The sequence below is a fragment of the Oncorhynchus kisutch genome, linkage group LG23 (assembly GCF_002021735.2).
Source record: "Oncorhynchus kisutch isolate 150728-3 linkage group LG23, Okis_V2, whole genome shotgun sequence".
NCBI classification, from domain to species: domain Eukaryota; kingdom Metazoa; phylum Chordata; class Actinopteri; order Salmoniformes; family Salmonidae; genus Oncorhynchus; species Oncorhynchus kisutch.
Window position 1 is genome coordinate 4,861,949 of NC_034196.2, and position 24,300 is coordinate 4,886,248.

Genomic DNA, 24,300 nt, shown 5'->3' on the forward strand with positions numbered 1-24,300 from the left:
GGAGCCAGTGGGTCTGGCGACGAATATGCAGCGAGGGCCAGCCGACTAGAGCATACAGGTCGCAGTGGTGGGTGGTATAAGGTGCTTTAGTGACAAAACGGATGGCACTGTGATAGACTGCATCCAGTTTGCTGAGTAGAGTGTTGGAAGCCATTTTGTAGATGACATCACCAAAGTCGAGGATTGGTAGGATAGTCAGTTTTACTAGGGTAAGTTTGGCGGCGTGAGTGAAGGAGGCTTTGTTGCGAAATAGAAAGCCGATTCTAGATTTGATTTTGGATTGGAGATGTTTGATATGAGTCTGGAAGGAGAGTTTACAGTCTAGCCAGACACCTAGGTACTTATAGATGTCCACATATTCTAGGTCGGAACCATCCAGGGTGGTGATGCTAGTCGGGCGTGCAGGCAGCGAACGGTTGAAAAGCATGCATTTGGTTTTACTAGCGTTTAAGAGCAGTTGGAGGTCTAGGTGAGGAAGTGGGGGGGGTTGGTTGAGTGACAGGTTGCTGGAAGCAGGGCGAGGCGGGGGGGGGTGGTGGAGGGAGGAGAGGATGGAGGTCTAGGTGAGGAAGTGGGGGGATGGTGGGAGTGGACGGAAGGACTGATTGGTTGAGTGACAGGTTGCTGGAAGCAGGGCGAGGCTGGGGGGGGGGGGTGGTGGAGGGAGGAGAGGATGGAGGTCTAGGTGAGGAAGTGGGGGGATGGTGGGAGTGGACGGAAGGAGTGATTGGTTGAGTGACAGGTTGCTGGAAGCAGGGCGAGGCGGGGGGGGAGTGGTGGAGGGAGGAGGGAGGTGAGGATGGAGGTCTAGGTGGGGGGATGGTGGGAGTGGACGGAAGGAGTGATTGGTTGAGTGACAGGTTGCTGGAAGCAGGGCGGGGCGGGGGGGGGGGGGGGGGGGTGGGAGTGGACGGAAGGAGTGATTGGTTGAGTGACAGGTTGCTGGAAGCAGGGCGAGGCGGGGGGGGGGGGAGTGGACGGAAGGAGTGATTGGTTGAGTGACAGGTTGCTGGAAGCAGGGCGAGGCGGGGGGGGGGGGGTGGAGGGAGGAGAGGATGGAGGTCTAGGTGAGGAAGTGGGGGGATGGTGGGAGTGGACGGAAGAAGTGATTGGTTGAGTGACAGGTTGCTGGAAGCAGGGCGAGGCGGGGGGGGGGGGGTGGAGGGAGGAGAGGATGGAGGTCTAGGTGGGGGGATGGTGGGAGTGGACGGAAGGAGTGATTGGTTGAGTAACAGGTTGCTGGAAGCAGGGCGAGGCGGGGGGGGGTGGAGGGAGGAGAGGATGGAGGTCTAGGTGAGGAAGTGGGGGGATGGTGGGAGTGGACGGAAGAAGTGATTGGTTGAGTGACAGGTTGCTGGAAGCAGGGCGAGGCGGGGGGGGGGGGGGTGGAGGGAGGAGAGGATGGAGGTCTAGGTGGGGGGATGGTGGGAGTGGACGGAAGGAGTGATTGGTTGAGTAACAGGTTGCTGGAAGCAGGGCGAGGCGGGGGGGGTGGAGGGAGGAGAGGATGGCGGTCTAGGTGAGGAAGTGGGGGGATGGTGGGAGTGGACGGAAGGAGTGATTGGTTGAGTAACAGGTTGCTGGAAGCAGGGCGAGGCGGGGGGGGGGTGGAGGGAGGAGAGGATGGAGGTCTAGGTGGGGGGATGGTGGGAGTGGACGGAAGGAGTGATTGGTTGAGTAACAGGTTGCTGGAAGCAGGGCGAGGCGGGGGGGGGGTGGAGGGAGGAGAGGATGGAGGTCTAGGTGAGGAAGTGGGGGGATGGTGGGAGTGGACGGAAGGAGTGATTGGTTGAGTAACAGGTTGCTGGAAGCAGGGCGAGGCGGGGGGGGTGGAGGGAGGAGAGGATGGCGGTCTAGGTGAGGAAGTGGGGGGATGGTGGGAGTGGACGGAAGGAGTGATTGGTTGAGTAACAGGTTGCTGGAAGCAGGGCGAGGCGGGGGGGGGGGGTGGAGGGAGGAGAGGATGGAGGTCTAGGTGGGGGGATGGTGGGAGTGGACGGAAGGAGTGATTGGTTGAGTAACAGGTTGCTGGAAGCAGGGCGAGGCGGGGGGGGTGGAGGGAGGAGAGGATGGAGGTCTAGGTGAGGAAGTGGGGGGATGGTGGGAGTGGACGGAAGGAGTGATTGGTTGAGTAACAGGTTGCTGGAAGCAGGGCGAGGCGGGGGGGGGGTGGAGGGAGGAGAGGATGGCGGTCTAGGTGAGGAAGTGGGGGGATGGTGGGAGTGGACGGAAGGAGTGATTAGTTGAGTGACAGGTTGCTGGAAGCAGGGCGAGGCGGCATTTAATACTCCACTTTTTATTTTTATTTAATATATCGACGCAAAGCGTATAAAAGAGGGGCAAAGTACAGCTTTTTTAAAACTGATTTGACTCATGATTCTTCGACTCACCCACATTTTCTCTGTCCTTCACATCGGAGTGTTGCTGCAGGCTCTTTGCATGCCATGACCAATCAGATTCATGGAAACATTTTCTCTGTCCTTCACATCGGAGTGTTGCTGCAGGCTCTTTGCATGCCATGACCAATCAGATTCATGGAAACATTTTCTCTGTCCTTCACATCGGAGTGTTGCTGCAGGCTCTTTGCATGCCATGACCAATCAGATTCATGGAAACATTTTCTCTGTCCTTCACATCGGAGTGTTGCTGCAGGCTCTTTGCATGCCATGACCAATCAGATTCATGGAAACATTTTCTCTGTCCTTCACATCGGAGTGTTGCTGCAGGCTCTTTGCATGCCATGACCAATCAGATTCACGGAAATTGCAGGTAGCGCGGACCGGGCACAACGCACAAAGCTCAAGGGGCGCTCTCCACTTTTTTAAACACATCACTCACGACCACAGGAGGCAGGCGAGGGGAGGACGGCTCATTATAATGGTTGGAATGGAGTGAATGGAATGGTATCAAACACATGGAAACCATTCCATTTATGTCGTTGCAGACATTTCTATGAGCCCGTTCTCCCCAATTAAGGTGCCACTAGCCGCCTGTGCTCCCGACAGACACAAGCAAAAACTCAGAGTTTATATTTTATTAGACCTACAGTTGCATAGGGCAGGACTACACGATGCAAACCTGCATAAAATCAGGCTCAGCCCTGTAACTTTTATTGTCCAATCATGTTGCTTCCTTTGTGTCTGTGTATAGGAACCCCCCGCAAGTCCTTAAAATTTCATTCATATGAACAAGTACAAGGTTGCTGCAGTTTGACAGGGTTTTCATCCTCCCCGAGGAGTTTTTCCAGGAGTTTTTTAAGACCGTGTGACCTGATTAGAAAAACTGTGGTCCCATCATAGCCCATATTAAACCTTTTTACAAAAGATGAATCACGTTATACTGTATGAGGTCCGGAGTTTTACCTGGTTACGTTACCAGATCAGGAAAAACTACTGGGCCCAGCTATTTCTTCTTCTCCCCAAACCACTCTGGGACCTGTGGTGCCACCTCTGACTGAAAGCCTTTGTTTTATTGTATACACCACGGGCTGGTTTTGCAGACAAATATTCAGAAAGTATTCAGACCCCTTTTAATTCTAAAATGGATTAGATACAACATTTTCCTCATCAGTCTACACACAATATCCCATATTGACAAAGCGAAAACAGTTTTTTAGAAGTGTTTTTTTTTTTTAAACCTTATTTACATAAGTTTGCTATGACACTCGAAATTGATATCAGGTGCATCCTGTTTCCATTGATCATCCTTGAGATGTTTCTAGAACATGATTGGAGTCCACCTGAGGTAAATTCAATTGATTAGACATGATTTGGAAAGGCACACACCTGTCTATATAAGGTCCCACAGTTGACAGTGCATGTCAGAGCTAAAACAAAGCCATGAGGTTGAAGGAATTGTCTGTAGAGCTCCGAGACAGGATTGTGTCCAGGTACAGATCTGGGGAAGGGTATAAAAAAAAACTGCAGCATTGAAGGTCCCCAAAAATAGAGGCCTCCATCATTCTTAAATGGAAGAATTTTGGAACCATCAAGACTCTTCCTAGAGCTGGCCTCCCGGCCAAAAATCAGGAGAGAAGGGCCTTAATCAGGGAGGTGATCAAGAATCCACTGTGGAGAAGGGAGAACCTTCCAGAAGGACAACCATCTCTGCAGCACTCCACCAATCAGGCCTTTATGGTAGAGTGGCCAGACGGAAGTCACTCCTTAGTAAAAGGCACATGACAGCCTGCTTGGAGTTTGCCAAAAGACACCTAAACACTAAGATTGAATTATTTGGCCTGAATGCCAAGCGTCACGTCTGGAGGAAACCTGTCACCATCCCTACTGTGAAGCATGGTGGTGGCAGCTTCATGCTGTGGGGGTGTGTTTCAGCGGCAGGGACTGGGAGACTAGTCAGGATCGAGGGAAAGATGAACGGAGCAAAGTACAGAGAAATCTTTGATGAAAACCTGCTCCAGAGCACTTAGGACCTCAGACTGGGGCAGTCTGACAGGACAATGACCCTAAGCAAACAGCCATGAAAACGCAGGAGTGGCTTCGGGACAGAGAGAGACTTGAAAATAGCTGTGCAGTGACACTCCCTACCCAACCTGACCGCTTGAGAGGATCTGCATAGAAGAATGTGAGAAGCTCCCCAAATACAGGTGTGCCAATCTTGTAGCGTCATACCCAAGACGACTGGAGGATGTAGTCACTGCCAACGGTGCTTCAAAAATGTTCTGAGTAAAGGGTCTGAATACTTATGTGATATGTGTGTAATATGTGTAAATGTGATATTTTAGTTTTAAATATTTAACTCTTAAGGATCGTACCCTTTTTTTGTGGAAATGTGAAATTAATGTCGGAGAATATAACACATTAGATCTGATAAGATAAAACAAACAAAAAAACATGCATTCTTTTTTTTCGTGTTTGAAATGCAAGATAAAGGCTAGGTTTAGGTGTAATTTAGATTTTGGCCACCAGATGGCAGAAGTGTGTGTGCAAAGTTTCAGACTGATCCAGTGAACAATTTCACTACTGCACAATATTTTGTATCAAGTCTGCCAGGAGTTTGCCCAAATGTGTCGAATTGGTCAATTGATACATTTTCAAGTACATAACTATAGAGAACATACAAAAATGCTATGGTAATACAAAAAATTACACACTCCCGGGAATGTCATACATGATGGATCATTAGCTTATAGACTAACTTTCACACATCTAGATGGCCGGGCGGGGTGGGTGTGGAGCCAGAGACAGCAGTGGGGTCAAACTGTAGACACTCTCCTCAAACAATAGCATGGTATTTTTTCACTGTAATAGCTACTGTTAATAGGACACTACAGTTAGATTAACAATAATTTAAGCTTTCTGCCCATATTAAGACATGTCTATCTCCCGGAAAGTTGGTTGTTGTATACAACGTCATTCTAGTCACATTAGCGCACATTAGCAACAACCTTCCCGGTTTAGGGACACCTAATTCCGTAGAGGTTAATAAATTAGGCAAACAATTCTAAAAACCTGTTTTTGCTTTGTCATTACGGGGTATTGTGTGTACATTGATGAGGAAAAACAACAACTTAATCCATTTTAGAATAACGCTGTAATGTAACAACATTTTGAAAAAGTCAAGGGGTCTGAATACTTTCCGAATGCACTGTTGATTACGCCTAGTCCCTAGACTAAAAAGCATGTTCAATAAATGTTGAACATGCTTGAATTATGCAGTGATAGTTTCCACCTTCACTATTTAGGACCCTAATCTGCATTTTATATGTAAATGGATATATATAATATAGAAGGTTCCAGACCGTTTTCAGTTGTTGTTGCAATTCCACTTGGTTTGAGAAACTTACCCCACCAGCAATTGGACTACCTTAGCCTCATTCTGGAGTTCCAGGGCATCCTCAAACATGAACAAAGGCTCAGAAACCAACCAATTGGACTACCTTAGCATCATTCTGGAGTTCCAGGGCATCCACAAACATGAACAAAGGCTCATAAACCAACCAATTGGACTACCTTAGCCTCATTCTGGAGTTCCAGGGCATCCAAAAACATGAACAAAGGCTCATAAACCAACCAATTGGACTACCTTAGCCTCATTCTGGAGTTCCAGGGCATCCACAAACATGACCAAAGGCTCATAAACCAACCAATTCTTTTGATGCAGATGTTATTATCTATCCTGATACCTAGTCACTTTAGTTTATTGTCCTTCTGAAAGGTGACTTCATCTCCCAGTGTCTGGTGGAAAGCAGACTGAACCAGGTTATCCTCTAGGATCTTGCCTGTGCTTAGCTCCATTCTGTTAATTTTTTTTTTATCCTGTGAAAACTCCCCAGTCCTTAACCATTACAAGCATACCCATAACATGATGCAGCCACCACTTATTATTATCTATCTATCCTGATGCCTAGTCACTTTACCCTGCTTTCATGTCCATATCTACCTCCATTATCTCGTACCCCTCCACATTGATCTGGTACTGATACTCCCTGTATATAACTCTATTCTTGTGTATCTTATTTTATTCCTCTTCTGTTAAAATGGTATTATTATTATTATTTTACTCTGCATCGGTCTGCATTCTCTTGGGCTTTATTTGAACTGGAATACACAGACGAGGAGCCTCGACAGGAGGACGACAGAGAAAGGAGAGAGAGAGAGACATACAGTGCATATCAAGTCTTATCTTTTATCCTTTGGTTTACATCTATAAGTCAGAAAACCCTGCATCCCTCTGCGTTTTAAACATGCCAAATGCAGTCAGCATATTTTCCTGCTGAGAGAATGCAGACCGAGTAGTTTTTATTTTATTTGTGTTTCTGTGAAATGAACTTTTAACTCACTCTCTCCTGTCATTTCTCTCTCTCTTTCTCTGTCTTTCTCTCTCCCACTCCCTCCCACTCCCTCCCTCCGTCGTCCAGCCATGTGTGAGGTACACAGTTCCATGGGGAAGACTGTGCAGATGCTGTGTTCAGGGGACTGGGACCCCAAACAGGTTCCTGTGGGGACAGAGTGCCTGGAGCCTCTTCTGGATGCTGCCCCCATCCACCTGCCCAGCCGCCCAGACCGCTGCTTCACAGGTCAGTCAATCTGTCACTCAAAAAATCCATCCAATCACACTCAGACACTGTATAACGAGCCAGACCTGGGCTCAAATAGTTTATTCTTACAAATATTTTGAGCATTTGATTGAACCTGTCTGAAGTGCAGTGTTTCCACTTTTGGGACTATTCCATTGCTTCCATTGCGCTAGCCAGGCAAGATCAATCAAGCCCATAGTTGTTATGTTTTGTTTTCTATTGTATTTCCTTTATTTTGACAGTTTTTTTCCTTATTTGTTTTTGTATGTGTTTATTGATTTCTTGTCTCTCTCTTGCAGATCGTCTGTTCTACATCTACACATCTGGGACTACTGGGATGCCCAAAGCTGCCATTGTGGTTCACAGCAGGTAGGCACTAAGTAGCTCCTCTTCTCTCTCTCTCTCTCTTTCTCTCTCTATTCTCTCTCACTCACTCCCTCTCTTTGTTTCTTGTCTTTCTCTACACTATCTCTCATGAGCTCCTTTTCAAAGAGGAGTGTTTGTAGAAAGAGGAGTGCGGGTGCTATCTATCTGTCTATTTGTCTATCTGTCCATCTATCGTGACTTCAGGAAGTATTCATGCCCCTTGACTTATTGCACATTTTGTTGTGTTACAGCCTGAATTTTAAAAATGTATAGATGTATTTTCTCACCCGTCTACACACGACACCACATAATGACAAAGTGAAAACATGTGTTTATAAGATTTTAGCACATTTATTGAAAATTAAATACAGTAATATGTCATTTACATAAGTATTCCCACCCCTGAGTCAATACTTTGTAGAAACACCTTTGGCAGTGATTACAGCTGCGTCTTTCTGGGTAAGTCTTTAAGAGATTTTCTCACCTGGATTGTGCAACATTTGCTTATTATTATTTTCAAAATTCTTCAAGCTCTGTCAAATTGGTTGTTGATCATTGCTAGACGGACATTTTCAGGTCTTGCTATAGATTTTCAAGTAGATTTAAGTCAAAACTGGTAACTCGGCCACTCAGGAACATTCACTGCCTTCTTGGTAAGTGCCTCCAGTGTAGATTTTGCCTTGTGTTTTAGGTTATTGTCCTGCTGAAAGATGACTTAATCTCCCCGTGTCTGGTGGAAAGCAGACTGAACCATTTTTTCCTCCTAGATTTTGCCCATGCTTAGCTCCATTCTGTTTATTTTTTATCCCGAAAAACTCCCCAGTCCTTAACGATTACAAGCATACCCATAACATGATGCAGCCACCACTTTGCTTGATAATGTGATAAGTGGTACTCAAACATTTGTATTCAGGACAAAAAGTGCTTTGCCCATGCAGTATTACTTTAGTGCTTTGTTGCAAACAGGATGCATGTTTTCGATTTTTAAAAAGGTTGTACAGGCTTCCTTCTTTTCACTCTGTCAATTAGGTTAGTATTGTGGAGTAACTACAATGTTGTTGATCCATCCTCAGTTTTCTCTTATCACAGCCATTAAACTCTGTAACAGTTCTAAAGTCACCACTGGTGTCATGATCAAATCCCTGAACCGTTTCCTTCCTCTCTGGCAACTGAGTTAGGAAGGATGTTTGCAGTGCCTTGTTGTATTGATACTCCATCCAAAGTTTAATGAATAACTTCACCATGCTCAAAGGGATATTCAATGTCTGCTTTTTAAATGTGTACCCATCTGTCAATAGGAGCCCTTCTTTGCGAGTCATTGGAAAACCTCCCGGGTCTTTGTGGTTGAATCTGTGTTTGAAATTCACTGTTCGACTGAGGGACCTTACAATTATCTGTGTGGGGTACAGAGATGAGGACGTCATTCTAAAATCACGTTAAACACAAGTATTGCATACAGAGTCCATGCAACTTATGATGTGAATTTTTAAGCACATTTTAAATCCTGAACTTATTTCGTTTTGCGATAACAAAGGCGTTGAACAGTGATTGACCTAAGACATGTCAGCTTTTCATTTTGAATTAATTTGTAAAACTTTCGGAAAACATAAATCCACTTTTGACATTGTGGGGTATTGTGTGTAGGCCAGTGACCACAAATCTCAATTGAATCCATTTTCAATTCAGACTTGTAACAAAAACTAAATGTGGAATAAGTCAAGGTGTAAATACTTTCTGAAGGCACTGGATCTCTGTCTTTCACTCCATCCCTCCTTCCCCCTCTTCTACCTGTCTCTCTCTTTCACTCCATCCCTCCTTCCCCCTCTTCTACCTGTCTCTCTCTTTCACTCCATCCCTCCTTCATTCCTCCTCTTCTACCTGTCTCTCTCTTTCACTCCATCCCTCCTTCTAACTGTCTCTCTCTTTCCCTCCTTCCCCCTCTTCTAACTGTCTCTCTCTTTCCCTCCACCCCCCTCTTCTAACTGTCTCTCTCTTTCCCTCCACCCCCCTCTTCTAACTGTCTCTCTCTTTCACTCCATCCCTCCACCCCCCTCTTCTACCTGTCTCTCTCTTTCACTACTTCCCTCCTTCTAACTGTCTCTCTCTTTCACTCCATCCTTCCTTCTAACTGTCTCTCTCTTTCACTCCATCCCCTCTTCTACCTGTCTCTCTCTTTCACTCCATCCCTCCTTCCTTCCTCCTCTTCTACCTGTCTCTCTCTTTCACTCCATCCCTCCTTCTAACTGTCTCTCTCTTTCCCTCCTTCCCCCTCTTCTAACTGTCTCTCTCTTTCCCTCCACCCCCCTCTTCTAACTGTCTCTCTCTTTCCCTCCACCCCCCTCTTCTAACTGTCTCTCTCTTTCCCTCCACCCCCCTCTTCTAACTGTCTCTCTCTTTCACTCCATCCCCTCTTCTAACTGTCTCTCTCTTTCACTCCATCCCTCCTTCCCCCTCTTCTAACTGTCTCTCTCTTTCACTCCATCCCTCCTTCTAACTGTCTCTCTCTTTCACTCCATCCCTCCTTCTACCTGTCTCTCTCTTTCACTCCATCCCTCCTTCTAACTGTCTCTCTCTTTCACTCCACCCCCCTCTTCTAACTGTCTCTCTCTTTCCCTCCACCCCCCTCTTCTAACTGTCTCTCTCTTTCACTCCATCCCTCCACCCCCCTCTTCTACCTGTCTCTCTCTTTCACTACTTCCCTCCTTCTAACTGTCTCTCTCTTTCACTCCATCCTTCCTTCTAACTGTCTCTCTCTTTCACTCCATCCCCTCTTCTACCTGTCTCTCTCTTTCACTCCATCCCTCCTTCCTTCCTCCTCTTCTACCTGTCTCTCTCTTTCACTCCATCCCTCCTTCTAACTGTCTCTCTCTTTCCCTCCTTCCCCCTCTTCTAACTGTCTCTCTCTTTCCCTCCACCCCCCTCTTCTAACTGTCTCTCTCTTTCCCTCCACCCCCCTCTTCTAACTGTCTCTCTCTTTCCCTCCACCCCCCTCTTCTAACTGTCTCTCTCTTTCACTCCATCCCCTCTTCTAACTGTCTCTCTCTTTCACTCCATCCCTCCTTCCCCCTCTTCTAACTGTCTCTCTCTTTCACTCCATCCCTCCTTCTAACTGTCTCTCTCTTTCACTCCATCCCTCCTTCCCCCTCTTCTAACTGTCTCTCTCTTTCACTCCATCCCTCCTTCTAACTGTCTCTCTCTTTCACTCCATCCTTCCTTCCCCCTCTTCTACCTGTCTCTCTCTTTCATTCCATCCCTCCTTCCCCCTCTTCTAACTGTCTCTCTCTTTCACTCCATCCCTCCTTCCCCCTCTTCTAACTGTCTCTCTTTCACTCCATCCCTCCTTCCCCCTCTTCTAACTGTCTCTCTCTTCACTCCATCCCTCCTTCCCCCTCTTCTAACTGTCTCTCTCTTTCACTCCTTCCATCCTTCTACCTGTCTCTCTCTTTCACTCATCCCTCCTTCCCCCTCTTCTAACTGTCTCTCTCTTTCACTCCTTCCTTCCTTCCCCCTCTTCTAACTGTCTCTCTCTTTCACTCCATCCCTCCTTCTAACTGTCTCTCTCTTTCACTCCATCCATCCTTCTACCTGTCTCTCTCTTTCACTCATCCCTCCTTCCCCCTCTTCTAACTGTCTCTCTCTTTCACTCCTTCCTTCCTTCCCCCTCTTCTAACTGTCTCTCTCTTTCACTCCATCCCTCCTTCCCCCTCTTCTAACTGTCTCTCTCTTTCACTCCATCCCTCCTTCCCCCTCTTCTAACTGTCTCTCTCTTTCACTCCTTCCCTCCTTCTAACTGTCTCTCTCTTTCACTCCATCCCTCCTTCCCCCTCTTCTAACTGTCTCTCTCTTTCACTCCATCCCTCCTTCCCCCTCTTCTAACTGTCTCTCTCTCTCACTCCATCCCTCCTTCTAACTGTCTCTCTCTTTCACTCCTTCCCTCCTTCTACCTGTCTCTCTCTTTCACTCCATCCCTCCTTCCCCCTCTTCTGTCTCTCTCTCTCACTCCATCCCTCCTTCTAACTGTCTCTCTCTTTCACTCCATCCCTCCTTCCCCCTCTTTTAACTGTCTCTCTCTTTCACTCCTTCCCCCTCTTCTAACTGTCTCTCTCTTTCACTCCTTCCCTCCTTCTAACTGTCTCTCTCTTTCACTCCTTCCCTCCTTCTACCTGTCTCTTTCTTTCACTCCATCCCTCCTTCCCCCTCTTCTAACTGTCTCTCTCTCTCACTCCATCCCTCCTTCCCCCTCTTTTAACTGTCTCTCTCTTTCACTCCATCCCTCCTTCCCCCTCTTCTAACTGTCTCTCTCTCTCACTCATCCCTCCTTCCCCCTCTTCTAACTGTCTCTCTCTTTCACTCCTTCCTTCCTTCTAACTGTCTCTCTCTTTCACTCCTTCCCTCCTTCTACCTGTCTCTCTCTTTCACTCCATCCCTCCTTCCCCCTCTTCTAATTGTCTCTCTCTCACTCCATCCCTCCTTCCCCCTCTTCTAACTGTCTCTGTCTTTCACTCCTTCCTTCCTTCCCCCTCTTCTAACTGTCTCTCTCTTTCACTCATCCCTCCTTCCCCCTCTTCTAACTGTCTCTCTCTTTCACTCATAGCTCCTTCCCCCTCTTCTACCTGTCTCTCTCTTTCACTCCATCCCTCCTTCCCCCTCTTCTAACTGTCTCTCTCTTTCACTCATCCCTCCTTCCCCCTCTTCTACCTGTCTCTCTCTCACTCCATCCCTCCTTCCCCCTCTTCTAACTGTCTCTCTCTCTCACTCCATCCCTCCTTCCCCCTCTTCTAACTGTCTCTCTCTCTCACTCATCCCTCCTTCCCCCTCTTCTACCTGTCTCTCTCTTTCACTCATCCCTCCTTCCCCCTCTTCTACCTGTCTCTCTCTCACTCCATCCCTCCTTCCCCCTCTTCTAACTGTCTCTCTCTCTCACTCCATCCCTCCTTCCCCCTCTTCTAACTGTCTCTCTCTCTCACTCCATCCCTCCTTCCCCCTCTTCTACCTGTCTCACCCTTTCACTCCATCCTTCCTTCCCCCTCTTCTAACTGTCTCTCTCTCTCACTCCATCCCTCCTTCCCCCTCTTCTACCTGTCTCTCTCTTTCACTCCATCCTTCCCCCTCTTCTAACTGTCTCTCTCTCTCACTCCATCCCTCCTTCCCCCTCTTCTACCTGTCTCACCCTTTCACTCCATCCTTCCTTCCCCCTCTTCTAACTGTCTCTCTCTCTCACTCCATCCCTCCTTCCCCCTCTTCTACCTGTCTCTCTCTTTCACTCCATCCGTCCCCCTCTTCTAACTGTCTCTCTCTCTCACTCCATCCCTCCTTCCCCCTATTCTAACTGTCTCTCTCTTTCACTCATCCCTCCTTCCCCCTCTTCTACCTGTCTCTCTCTTTCACTCCATCCTTCCTTCCCCCTCTTCTAACTGTCTCTCTCTCTCACTCCATCCCTCCTTCCCCCTCTTCTAACTGTCTCTCTCTTTCACTCATCCCTCCTTCCCCCTCTTCTAACTGTCTCTCTCTTTCACTCCTTCCCCTCTTCTAACTGTCTCTCTCTTTCACTCCTTCCTTCCTTCCCCCTCTTCTAACTGTCTCTCTCTCTCACTCCATCCCTCCTTCCCCCTCTTCTAACTGTCTCTCTCTTTCACTCATTCCCCCTCTTCTAACTGTCTCTCTTTCACTCCATCCCTCCTTCCCCCTCCTAACTGTCTCTCTCTTTCACTCCTTCCCCCTCTTCTAACTGTCTCTCTCTTTCACTCATCCCTCCTTCCCCCTCTTCTAACTGTCTCTCTCTTTCACTCATCCCTCCTTCCCCCTCTTCTAACTGTCTCTCTCTTTCACTCCTTCCCCCTCTTCTAACTGTCTCTCTTTCACTCCATCCCTCCTTCCCCCTCCTAACTGTCTCTCTCTTTCACTCCTTCCCCCTCTTCTAACTGTCTCTCTCTTTCACTCCATCCCCTCTTCTAACTGTATCTCTCTTTCACTCATTCCCCCTCTTCTAACTGTCTCTCTTTCACTCCATCCCTCCTTCCCCCTCCTAACTGTCTCTCTCTTTCACTCCTTCCCCCTCTTCTAACTGTCTCTCTCTTTCACTCATCCCTCCTTCCCCCTCTTCTAACTGTCTCTCTCTTTCACTCCATCCCTCCTTCCCCCTCTTCTAACTGTCTCTCTTTCACTCCATCCCTCCTTCCCCCTCTTCTAACTGTCTCTCTCTTTCACTCCATCCCTCCTTCCCCCTCTTCTAACTGTCTCTCTCTTTCACTCCATCCCTCCTTCCCCCTCTTCTAACTGTCTCTCTTTCACTCCATCCCTCCTTCCTTCCTCCTCTTCTACCTGTCTCTCTCTTTCACTCCATCCCTCCTTCTACCTGTCTCTCTCTTTCACTCCATCCCCCTCTTCTAACTGTCTCTCTCTCTCTCCCACCTGTGCTTGACAGGTACTACCGCATGGCAGCGTTGGTATACTATGGCTTCGGGATGACGTCTGATGACGTGCTGTACGATTGCCTTCCACTCTACCACTCTGCAGGTAACAGTGCTGCGGGTGTGTGTGTGTCTGCACATGCCTGTGCGTGTCTGTGTATGTGCATGCGTAGGTGCGAGTGTGTGCTTGAGAGGGTGAAGCTAAATTTGTGTGCACGCGTGCGTGTCAGTCATAGCCTGAGGTCGCTGCAGCACCGCCTGAAAAAACTAAAAACAAATACTCAGAACTCTGTTTTAATTTTTATGAATAGCGCAGGCAAAATAAAAACAAATTCAGCATGTGTGTGTGTGTGTGTGTGTGTGTGTGTGTGTGTGTGTGTGTGTGTGTGTGTGTGTGGGGGGGGGGGGGTTACCTCTGAAACACTAAACACATACATATGTTGCCCAGGTAACATAGTCGGAGTGGGGCAGTGCCTGATCCATGGCATGACAGTGGTCATCAAGAAGAAGTTCTCTGCCTCCCGGTTCTGGGATGACTGTGCCAAGTACAACTGCACGGTGAGCCACACACACACTCCGCATGGTGAGCTATCTAACTCCGTAGCCGAATGAGTACAGAGTAGCTCAGAGACTGGAGATACTGTACATGTTTTGGGTTAGTTTGGTTTAGAAGGTAGTGTTGTTAATGTATTGTTCCACTGGGCTGATGTTTATCTACAGAAAAGCTCAACGATAGCGCAGGGAGATTTGGTTTTAGGATTAGGGGGTCTGGGAGAAATCTGTTCAGGATGTCTAAGTAGTGAAATCTGAGGTAATGTTTTTGGGTAAGGGCTCTGCAAAGGGTTGTAGACAGCATTATAAAAGCAGGTTGTTGTCTGTTTTTCTACGGAAGTACCCAAAGATACACTACCGTTCAAAAGTTCGGGGTCACGTAGAAATGTCCTTGCTTTGGATAGAAAAGCAACTTTTTTTTGTCCATTAAAATAACATCAAATTGATTAGAAATACAGTGTAGACATTGTTATTGTTGTAAATGAAAATAGTAGCTGGAAACTGCATCATTTTTATGGAATATCTACATAGGCATACAGAGGTCCATTATCAGCAATCATCACTCCTGTGTTCCAACGGCACGTTGTGTTAGCTAATCCAAGTTTATCATTTTAAAAGGCTAATTGATCATTAGAAAACCCTTTTGCCATTATGTTAGCACAGTTGAAAACTGGTGTGCTGATTTAAAGACTAGTTGAGTATCTTGAGCATCAGCATTTGTGGGTTCGATTACAGGCTCAAAATTGCCAGAAACAAATAACTTTCTTCTGAAACTTATCAGTCTAGCCTTGTTCTGAGAAATGAAGGCTATTCCATGCTAGAAATTGCCAAGAAACTGAAGATCTCACACATCGCTGTGTACTACTCCCTTCACAGAACAGCGCAAACTAGCTCTAACCAGAATAGACGGAGGAGTGGGAGGCCCCGGTGCACAACTGAGCAAGAGGACAAGTACATTTTAGTGTCTAGTTTGAGAAACAGACACCTCACAAGTCCTCAACTGGCAGCTTCATTAAATAGTACCCGCAAAACACCAGTCTCAACGTCAACAGTGAAGAGGTGACTCTGGGACGCTGGCCTTCTAGGAGAGTGTCAAAGAAAAAGCCCTATCTTAGACTGGCCATTAAAAATAAAATATTAAGATGGGCAAAAGAACACAGACACTGGACATAGATATGGTTTTCTCTTTGCAACTCTGCCTAGAAGGCCAGCATCCCGGAGTCACCTCTTCACTGTTGACGTTGAGACTGGTGTTTTGCGGGTACTATTTAATGAAGCTGCCAGTTGAGGGCTTGTGAGGTGTCTGTTTCTCTAACTAGACACTAATGTACCTGTCCTCTTGCTCAGTTGTGCACCGGGGCCTCCCACTCCTCTTTCTATTCTGGTTAGGGCCAGTTTGCGCTGTTAGCTAACACAACGTGCCATTGGAACACAGGAGGGATGGTTGCTGATAATGGGCCTCTGTGCGCCTATGTAGATATTCCATAGAAATTCTGCCGTTTCCAGCTACAATAGTCATTTAAAACATTAACAATGTCTACACTGTATTTCTGATCAATTTGATGTTATTTTAATGGACAAAAAAAGTAGCTTTTCTTTCAAAAACAAGGACCTTTCTAAGTGACCCCAAACTTTTGAACGGTACTGTAGCTCAAGAAGATGTGTGGAATAATAAAGTAAGAGTGGTGTGTGTGTGTGGTGTGTGTGTGGTGTGTGTGTGGTGTGTGTGTGGCCAGGTGTTGTAGTTCCTCACTCATACCCCCTCGTCTCGCTGTGCTGGTGATTGATGGATTGACTGACTGATTGACTCTGTTCCCCAGATTGTCCAGTACATCGGGGAGATCTGCCGGTACCTGTTGAACCAGCCAGTAAAGGACATAGAGCGGCAACACCGGGTCCGCATGGCGCTGGGTAACGGCCTGCGCCAGTCCATCTGGGAGGAGTTCACCTCTCGCTTCAACGTGCCACAGATAGCAGAGTTCTATGGCGCCACAGAGTGCAACTGCAGCCTAGGCAACTTCGGCAACATGGTGAGGCGTTGAGGCGGACATTTTGGTTCTAGCACAAACCTAGATCTCAGATGATATGGTGTAGCTAGACCTTTTGGCTCTCACGGGGCATGTTCTGGTCTTTTACTACAGTATCTAATCCATGGGGATCGACGTCCACTTTATAACGCTGCCTGGTCTTAATTATATTCTCACGGGGCTCAAAGAACTCACCAGTCTGGTCATTTATTGTCTGGTATTTAATCGTCAGGAGTAAAATACTGTATTAGTTGTCACTCTGAATTTCTCCCATTGATTTGCCTCGTCTGACCTACGTAGCTATTGGCTGTAAGGTTAACAGAGTTTCAGTGCACCGTTTTTCTGTAACAGTAGTTGAATTGGGTTGACCAGTAGTTTGGGTTGACCAGTAGTTTGGGTTGACCAGTAGTTTGGGTTGACCAGTAGTTGTTTGTGGTAGTGTTGCCTCTATTGTCAGACGGTAGCGTAGCGGGTCCAGCAGCCAGATCCTCCCCTTTCATCTACCGCACAACCCTGTAGTGTACCCACTAGATGTTAGTTGGGTTGATGTTACAGTGTGGTAATGTCGTAGTAATGCTATCTATCCACCAGACGGGAGCGTGCGGGTTCAACAGCCAGATCCTCCCCTTCATCTACCCCATCAGACTGGTGAAGGTGGACGAAGAGACTATGGAGCTCACTAGAGGGCCCGATGGAGTCTGCATCCCATGCAAGCCCGGTACGTCCCCGCCCTATACCCATTCAGTACCTATTTATACCTCCTTTTTTAGTTTTTTTTACAGTGGTTGATTATTTAGTTTTGCCCACCTATAAAGTCACATTTTAGTTCACCAATGTATATTAGGAGAAGCAAAACCCAAAGCAAACTGGTGGAATGGACAGCCGCACACTGTGTATACTTGGTTAAGTACACTAAGTAAACATTTGGTAACAAAAGCAGCAAGGTTGCACAAAAGGTCGCTGTGACTAAAATGTTGTGTTTGTTATGTTTGCAGTAGTTGAGTTGGCCAGGCCTGTTGCTTTATGTAATAGACTCTCTGTCTCTGTCTCTGTCTCTCTCTCTCTGTCTCTCTCTCTCTGTCTCTCTCTCTCTCTCTCTCTCTCTCTCTCTCTCTCTCTCTCTCTCTCTCTCTCTCTGTCTCTCTCTCTCTCTGTCTGTCTGTGTCTCTGTCTCTGTCTCTGTCTCTGTCTCTGTCTCTGTCTCTGTCCCTCTGTCTGTCTGTCTGTCTGTCTGTCTGTCTGTCTGTCTGTCTGTCTGTCTGTCTGTCTGTCTGTCTGTCTGTCTGTCTGTCTGTCTGTCTGTCTGTCTGTCTGTCTGTCTGTCTGTCTGTCTGTCTGTCTGTCTGTCTGTCTGTCTGTCTGTCTGTCTGTCTGTCTGTCTCTGTCTGTCTAGGTGAGCCCGGCCAGTTGGTGGGTAGGATAATTCAGAATGATCCCCTGAGAAGGTTTGATGGCTACGTGAATGAAGGAGCCACCACCAAGAAGATCGCTAACAACGTCTTCAAGAAGGGAGACAGCGCCTATCTGTCAGGTAAAAGGCTACTAAACTTAATCATAGATCCCCCTGTCTCTATCAATCAATATATATATATCTATACGATGTTATTTTTAATATTTATCATTTAAAATTTTTTTTGTATATATATATATATATATATATTTTGTTTTATATATATATTTTTATATCTTTGTTTTCTTATATATATCTATATATATTGTTTTATATATATATTATTGTTTTATATCGTATATATTTGTTATATATATATATTGTTTTATATATATATTGTTTATATATGTATTTTTATATTATATATATTGTTTTATATATATATTGTTTTTATAATATTATTTTTCTATATTATTGTTTATATATTATTGTTTTATATATATATTATTGTTTTATATATATATTATTGTTTTATATATATATTGTTTATATATATATTATTGTTTCTATATTATTGTTTTATATTTATTGTTTATATATCTATTATTGTTTTATATATATATTGTTTTATCTCTTATTATTGTTTTATATATCTATTATTGTTTTCTATATATTATTGTTTTATCTATATCTTGTTTTATCTATTCTTGTTTTATATAATTGTTTTCTATCTTATTGTTTTATATATCTTATTGTTTTATATATATATATGTTTTATCTATATTATTGTTTTATATATATATTGTTATATATATATTATTGTTTTATATATATTATTGTTTTATATATTATTGTTTTATATATTATTGTTTTATATCTTATTGTTTTATATATATATTATTGTTTTATCTATATCTTATGTTTTATATATATATTATTGTTTTATATATATACTTGTTTTATTATATTATTATGTTTATATATATATTTTGTTTTATATCTATGTTTTATATATTGTTTATTTATATATTGTTTTATATAGATATTGTTTTATATATATATATATTGTTTATCTATATATATTGTTTTATATAGATATTGTTTTATATATATATTGTTTATATATATATCTTATTGTTTTATATCTATATTGTTTTATATAGATATTGTTTTATCTATATATATATATTGTTTTATATATAATATTGTTTTATATCTCTATATATTGTGTTTATATTTATATTGTTTATATATATATTGTTTTATTATATATCTTATTGTTTTATATATATTATGTTTTATATAGATATTGTTTATATCTATATATTATTGTTTTATATATATCTTGTTTTCTAGAGCTCTTGTTTTCTATTCTTGTTTTCTCTATCTCTTGTTTTATCTCTATATATTATGTTTTATCTCTTCTTGTTTTATATATTATTGTTTTCTCTCTATTCTTGTTTATCTCTATATTTCTTGTTTATATATCTTATTGTTTTATCTATCTATTTGTTTTTCTCTATCTATTATGTTTTATATCTATATTATGTTGTTCTATATATCTTTCTTGTTTTCTCTCTATATTATTGTTTTCTCTCTTATTGTTTTATCTCTCTTCTTGTTTCTCTATCTTTTGTTTCTCTATTCTTGTTTTCTATTCTTATTGTTTTCTCTATCTTCTTGTTTCTCTCTTTTGTTTTCTATATTCTTGTTTTTTCTCTTTATTGTTTTCTCTATTCTTGTTTCTATATCTCTTGTTTTATCTCTCTTCTTGTTTCTATCTTCTTGTTTTTCTATATTGTGTTTCTCTCTCTCTATTGTTTTCTCTCTATTCTTGTTTCTCTCTCTCTTCTTGTTTTCTATCTCTATTGTTTTCTCTCTATTCTTGTTTTATCTATCTATCTTGTTTCTCTCTCTTCTTGTTTTCTCTCTCTATGTTTTCTATCTTATTGTTTTCTCTCTCTTGTTTTCTCTCTTATTGGTTTCTACTCTCTTCCTTGTTTTACTCATCTCTCTCTTGTTTCATCATCTCTCTTCTGTTTTATCTCTTCTTATTTTCGTTTCTCTCTCATCTTCTTGTTTTCTCTACTCTCCTTGGTTTTATCCCTTTCTTGTTTTCTACTCTTCTTGTTTCTATCTCTTCTTGTTTTCTCTCATCTCTTCTTGTTTTACTCTCTCTCTCTTGTTTTCTCTCTTCTTGTTTTCTATCTTCTTGTTTTCTCTCTTCTTGTTTCTCTCTCTTCTTGTTTTCTCTCGCTCTTGTTTTATCTCTTCTTGTTTTCTCTCTTCCTTGTTTTCTCTACTTCTTGTTTTATATTCTTTCTGTTTCTCTCTCTCTTGTTTTCTCTCTCTCTTGTTTCCTCTCTTTCTGTTTTCTCTCTCTCTCCTTGTTTCTCTCTATCTCTTCATTGTTTTCCTCTTCTCTTGTTTTCTCTCGCTCTTTGTTTTCTTCTCTCTCTCTCTCTTTGTTTTCTCTCTCTCTCTCTCTCTCTCTCTTGTTTTTCTCTCTCTCTCTTTGTTTCTCTCCTCTCTCTCTTTGTTTTATCCTCTCTCTTCTCGTTTTCACTCTCTTCTTTGTTTTCTCTCTCTCTATCTGTTATATCTCTCTCTCTCCTCTCTTCTTCTCTCTGTTTTCTCCCTCTCTCTCACACACATTCTGAGGTGTTGAGGCATCATGGACCAGTATGGTTACTTGTACTTTACAAACACACGCACACACACACACACACACACACACACACACACACACACACACACACACACACACACACACACACACACACACACACACACACACACACACACACACACATTCTTATGCTTATTACCCCTGTCTCCCTCAAGGCGATGTCCTCATCATGGACCAGTATGGCTACATGTACTTTAAGGACCGTACTGGGGACACGTTCCGCTGGAAGGGAGAGAACGTGTCGACCACGGAAGTGGAGGGGACGTTGAGTCGTCTATTGGACATGAAGGATGTGGTGGTCTACGGAGTCGAGGTCCCAGGTACAGTAACACAGATCTTATATATATATATATACAGTATATATACTGAACAAAAATATAAATGCAACATGCAACAATTTCTAAGATTTTGCTGAGCTACAGTACATATAAGGAAATGAGTCAGTTGAAATAAATTCATTAGGCCCTAATCTATGGGTTTCCCATGACTGGGCAGCGGCACAGGACCACACCCTTGGGAATCAGACCCACCCACTGGGGAGTCAGGCCCACCCACTGGGGAATCAGACCCACCCACTGGGGAGTCAGGACCACACCCTTGGGAATCAGACCCACCCACTGTAGAGTCAGACCCACACCCTTGGGAATCAGACCCAGCCACTGTAGAGTCAGACCCACACCCTTGGGAATCAGACCCACCCACTGTAGAGTCAGACCCACACCCTTGGGAATCAGACCCACCCACTGTAGAGTCAGACCCACACCCTTGGGAATCAGACCCACCCACGGTAGAGTCAGACCCACACCCTTGGGAATCAGACCCACCCACTGTAGAGTCAGACCCACACCCTTGGGAATCAGACCCACCCACGGTAGAGTCAGACCCACACCCTTGGGAATCAGACCCACCCACTGTAGAGTCAGACCCACACCCTTGGGAATCAGACCCACCCACTGTAGAGTCAGACCCACCCACTTGGGAGTCAGGCCCACCCACTTGGGAGCCAGGCCCACCCACTTGGGAGTCAGACCCACACCCTTGGGAATCAGACCCACCCACTGTAGAGTCAGACCCACACCCTTGGGAATCAGACCCACCCACTGTAGAGTCAGACCCACACCCTTGGGAATCAGACCCACCCACTGTAGAGTCAGACCCACACCCTTGGGAATCAGACCCACCCACTGTAGAGTCAGACCCACACCCTTGGGAATCAGACCCACCCACTTGGGAGTCAGAACCACCCACTTGGGAGTCAGGCCCACCCACTTGGGAGCCAGGCCCACCCACTGTAGAGTCAGACCCACACCCTTGGGAATCAGACCCACCCACTGTAGAGTCAGACCCACACCCTTGGGAATCAGACCCACCCACTTGGGAGCCAGGCCCAGCCAATCAGAATGAGTTTTTCCCCACACAAGGGCTTTATTACAGACATAATCCTCAGCACCCCCCCTCCCTTCCCCTCTGACGATCCCGCCGATGAAGAAGCCGGATGTTGAGGTTCTGGGCTAGTGTGGTTACACGTGCTCTACAGTTGTTAGGCTGGTTGGACCTACTGCCAAATTCTGTAAAACTGACGTTGGAGTCAGCTTATGGTAGAGAAATGAACATTACATTATCTGGCAACAGCTCTGGTGGACATTCCTGCAGTCAGCATGCCAATTGCACGCTCCCTCAAAACTGGAGACGTCTGTGGCATTGTGTTGTGTTACAAAACGGCACATTTTAGTGGCCTTTTATTATACACAGGTGCACCTGTGTGATGATCATGCTTCTTGATATGCCACACCTGTCAGGTCGATGGATTATCTTGGCAAAGGAGAAAATGCTCACTAACAGGGATGTAAACACATTTGTGCACAACATTGGAGAGAAATAAGCTTCTTGTGGAACATTTCTGGGATCTTTTATTTCAGCTCATGAAACAAGGACCAACACTTGACATGTTGGGTTTATATTTTTGTTCCGTTTTGTTAGGTTCTAAATTGACCTATTAAAACTCACGGATGCTAAATAAATCTCAAACCAAGTTATTCACACACAGCTGCATAAGACAAAATACATAATCACACAAGCGCTGATATTTAACCCTTTCTCCTATGCTGAGTCTCCTCCTACAAATCTGAACAGCCGATGCATCTCTCTTGCTAGGCAGAGCCTTAGTGATATCTGTTCTTCCTCACTTCATTTGACCTGACCTCTGCCCCAAAGTGCTCACTCCTCCCCAACTCACGGCTGTCATGTTGACTCGTACCAGACTGTCTATTTTCCTCCCATAGGATCCCTGATGGCTAACAATAACATATCCAGACAGAATGTAAACATTATACATTACCCTCTCTCCCTCAGTGACATGAATAAGTATATTTCATATTCTCAGAACGGTATATATATTTGGGCAGAAGGCAAGGAGAGGTGACGGGAGTGGTGATTGACGGGAGATATCTTGCAGCCCGCTGGCTCCACCCCCGAGCCTTACTTCCTGCCCCAACGAGGCAAGCCGGTGGATCATTAAGCCATGGAGAGCTTGGGGATAAAAGAGGAAGTGGGCTGCACAAACAGGGAGAGGTGTGCGTGCGATCTATATTACCTGTTGTGACCTGGACTGGCTGATTACCCCCCCCCCCCTTTCTGTGGACAACCCAGCCACACAGCCAAGAGAGCGTATCAATCGATGTTTCTTCTGCATGTGACCAAACAAGATGTGTCGAATGAAGCACGTGGTGTCGGACTGATGAGTGGTGTCGGACTGATGAGTGGTGTCAGACTGATGCGTGGTGTCGGACTGATGAGTGGTGTCGGACTGATGATGAGTGGTGTCGGACTGATGAGTGGTGTCGGACTGATGAGTGGTGTAAGACTGATGATGAGTGGTGTCGGACTGATGATGAGTGGTGTCGGACTGATGAGTGGTGTCGGACTGATGAGTGGTGTCGGACTGATGAGTGGTGTCGGACTTGATTGAAGTGGGTGTCAGACTGATGAGTGGTGTCGGACTGATGAGTGGTGTCGGGCTGATGAGTGGTGTCGGACTGATGAGTGGTGTCGGACTGATGAGTGGTGTCGGACTTGAGAGTGGTGTCGGACTGATGAGTGGTGTCGGACTGATGAGTGGTGTCGGACTGATGAGTGGTGTCAGACTGATGCGTGGTGTCGGACTGATGAGTGGTGTCGGACTGATTATGAGTGGTGTCGGACTGATGAGTGGTGTCGGACTGATGAGTGGTGTAAGACTGATGATGAGTGGTGTCGGACTGATGATGAGTGGTGTCGGACTGACTGAGTGGTGTCGGACTGATGAGTGGTGTCGGACTGATGAGTGGTGTCGGACTGATGAGTGGTGTCAGACTGATGAGTGATGTCGGACTGATGAGTGGTGTCGGACTGATGAGTGGTGTCGGACTGATGAGTGGTTGTCGGACTGATGAGTGGTGTCGGACTGATGATGGTGTCGAGTACTGATGAGTGGTGTCGGACTGATGAGGGTGTCGGACTGATGATGAGTGGTGTCGGACTGATGATGAGTGGTGTCGGACTGATGATGAGTGGTGTCGGACTGATGATGAGTGGTGTCGGACTGATGAGTGGTGTCGGACTGATGAGGGGTGTCGGACTGACGAGTGGTGTCGGACTGACGAGTGGTGTCGGACTGACGAGTGGTGTCGGACTGACGAGTGTTGTCGGACTGATGAGTGGTGTCGGACTGGTGTCGAAATAAAGCACCACGTTAGCTTCAAAGCTTATGTGAAACTCTCCCCAGTTCTGGTGATGAGAGGAGGAGAGAGGAAGAACTGCCGCGCTGAGACTGCCAATGGCGTGTCACGGGT

At 45.2% G+C, this 24,300-nt stretch overlaps 1 protein-coding gene across 2 annotated transcripts in view; it reads left to right on the forward strand.

Annotated features, from left to right (window-relative positions):
• Window positions 1-24,300, forward strand: part of LOC109877857 (long-chain fatty acid transport protein 4) — a 42,809-nt gene that overhangs the window by 12,033 nt on the left and 6,476 nt on the right. For both annotated transcript variants that reach the window (XR_004204974.1, XM_031802675.1), the window contains exons 4-11: window positions 6,878-7,036; window positions 7,336-7,405; window positions 13,827-13,918; window positions 14,261-14,370; window positions 16,185-16,394; window positions 16,983-17,109; window positions 17,785-17,922; window positions 20,626-20,790. Coding sequence is in view for 1 of the 2 variants with exons in the window: in XM_031802675.1 (XP_031658535.1) it covers window positions 6,878-7,036; window positions 7,336-7,405; window positions 13,827-13,918; window positions 14,261-14,370; window positions 16,185-16,394; window positions 16,983-17,109; window positions 17,785-17,922; window positions 20,626-20,790 (1,071 nt within the window). In the remaining variant the exon portion in view is untranslated. The remainder of the gene's footprint in view (window positions 1-6,877; window positions 7,037-7,335; window positions 7,406-13,826; window positions 13,919-14,260; window positions 14,371-16,184; window positions 16,395-16,982; window positions 17,110-17,784; window positions 17,923-20,625; window positions 20,791-24,300) is intronic.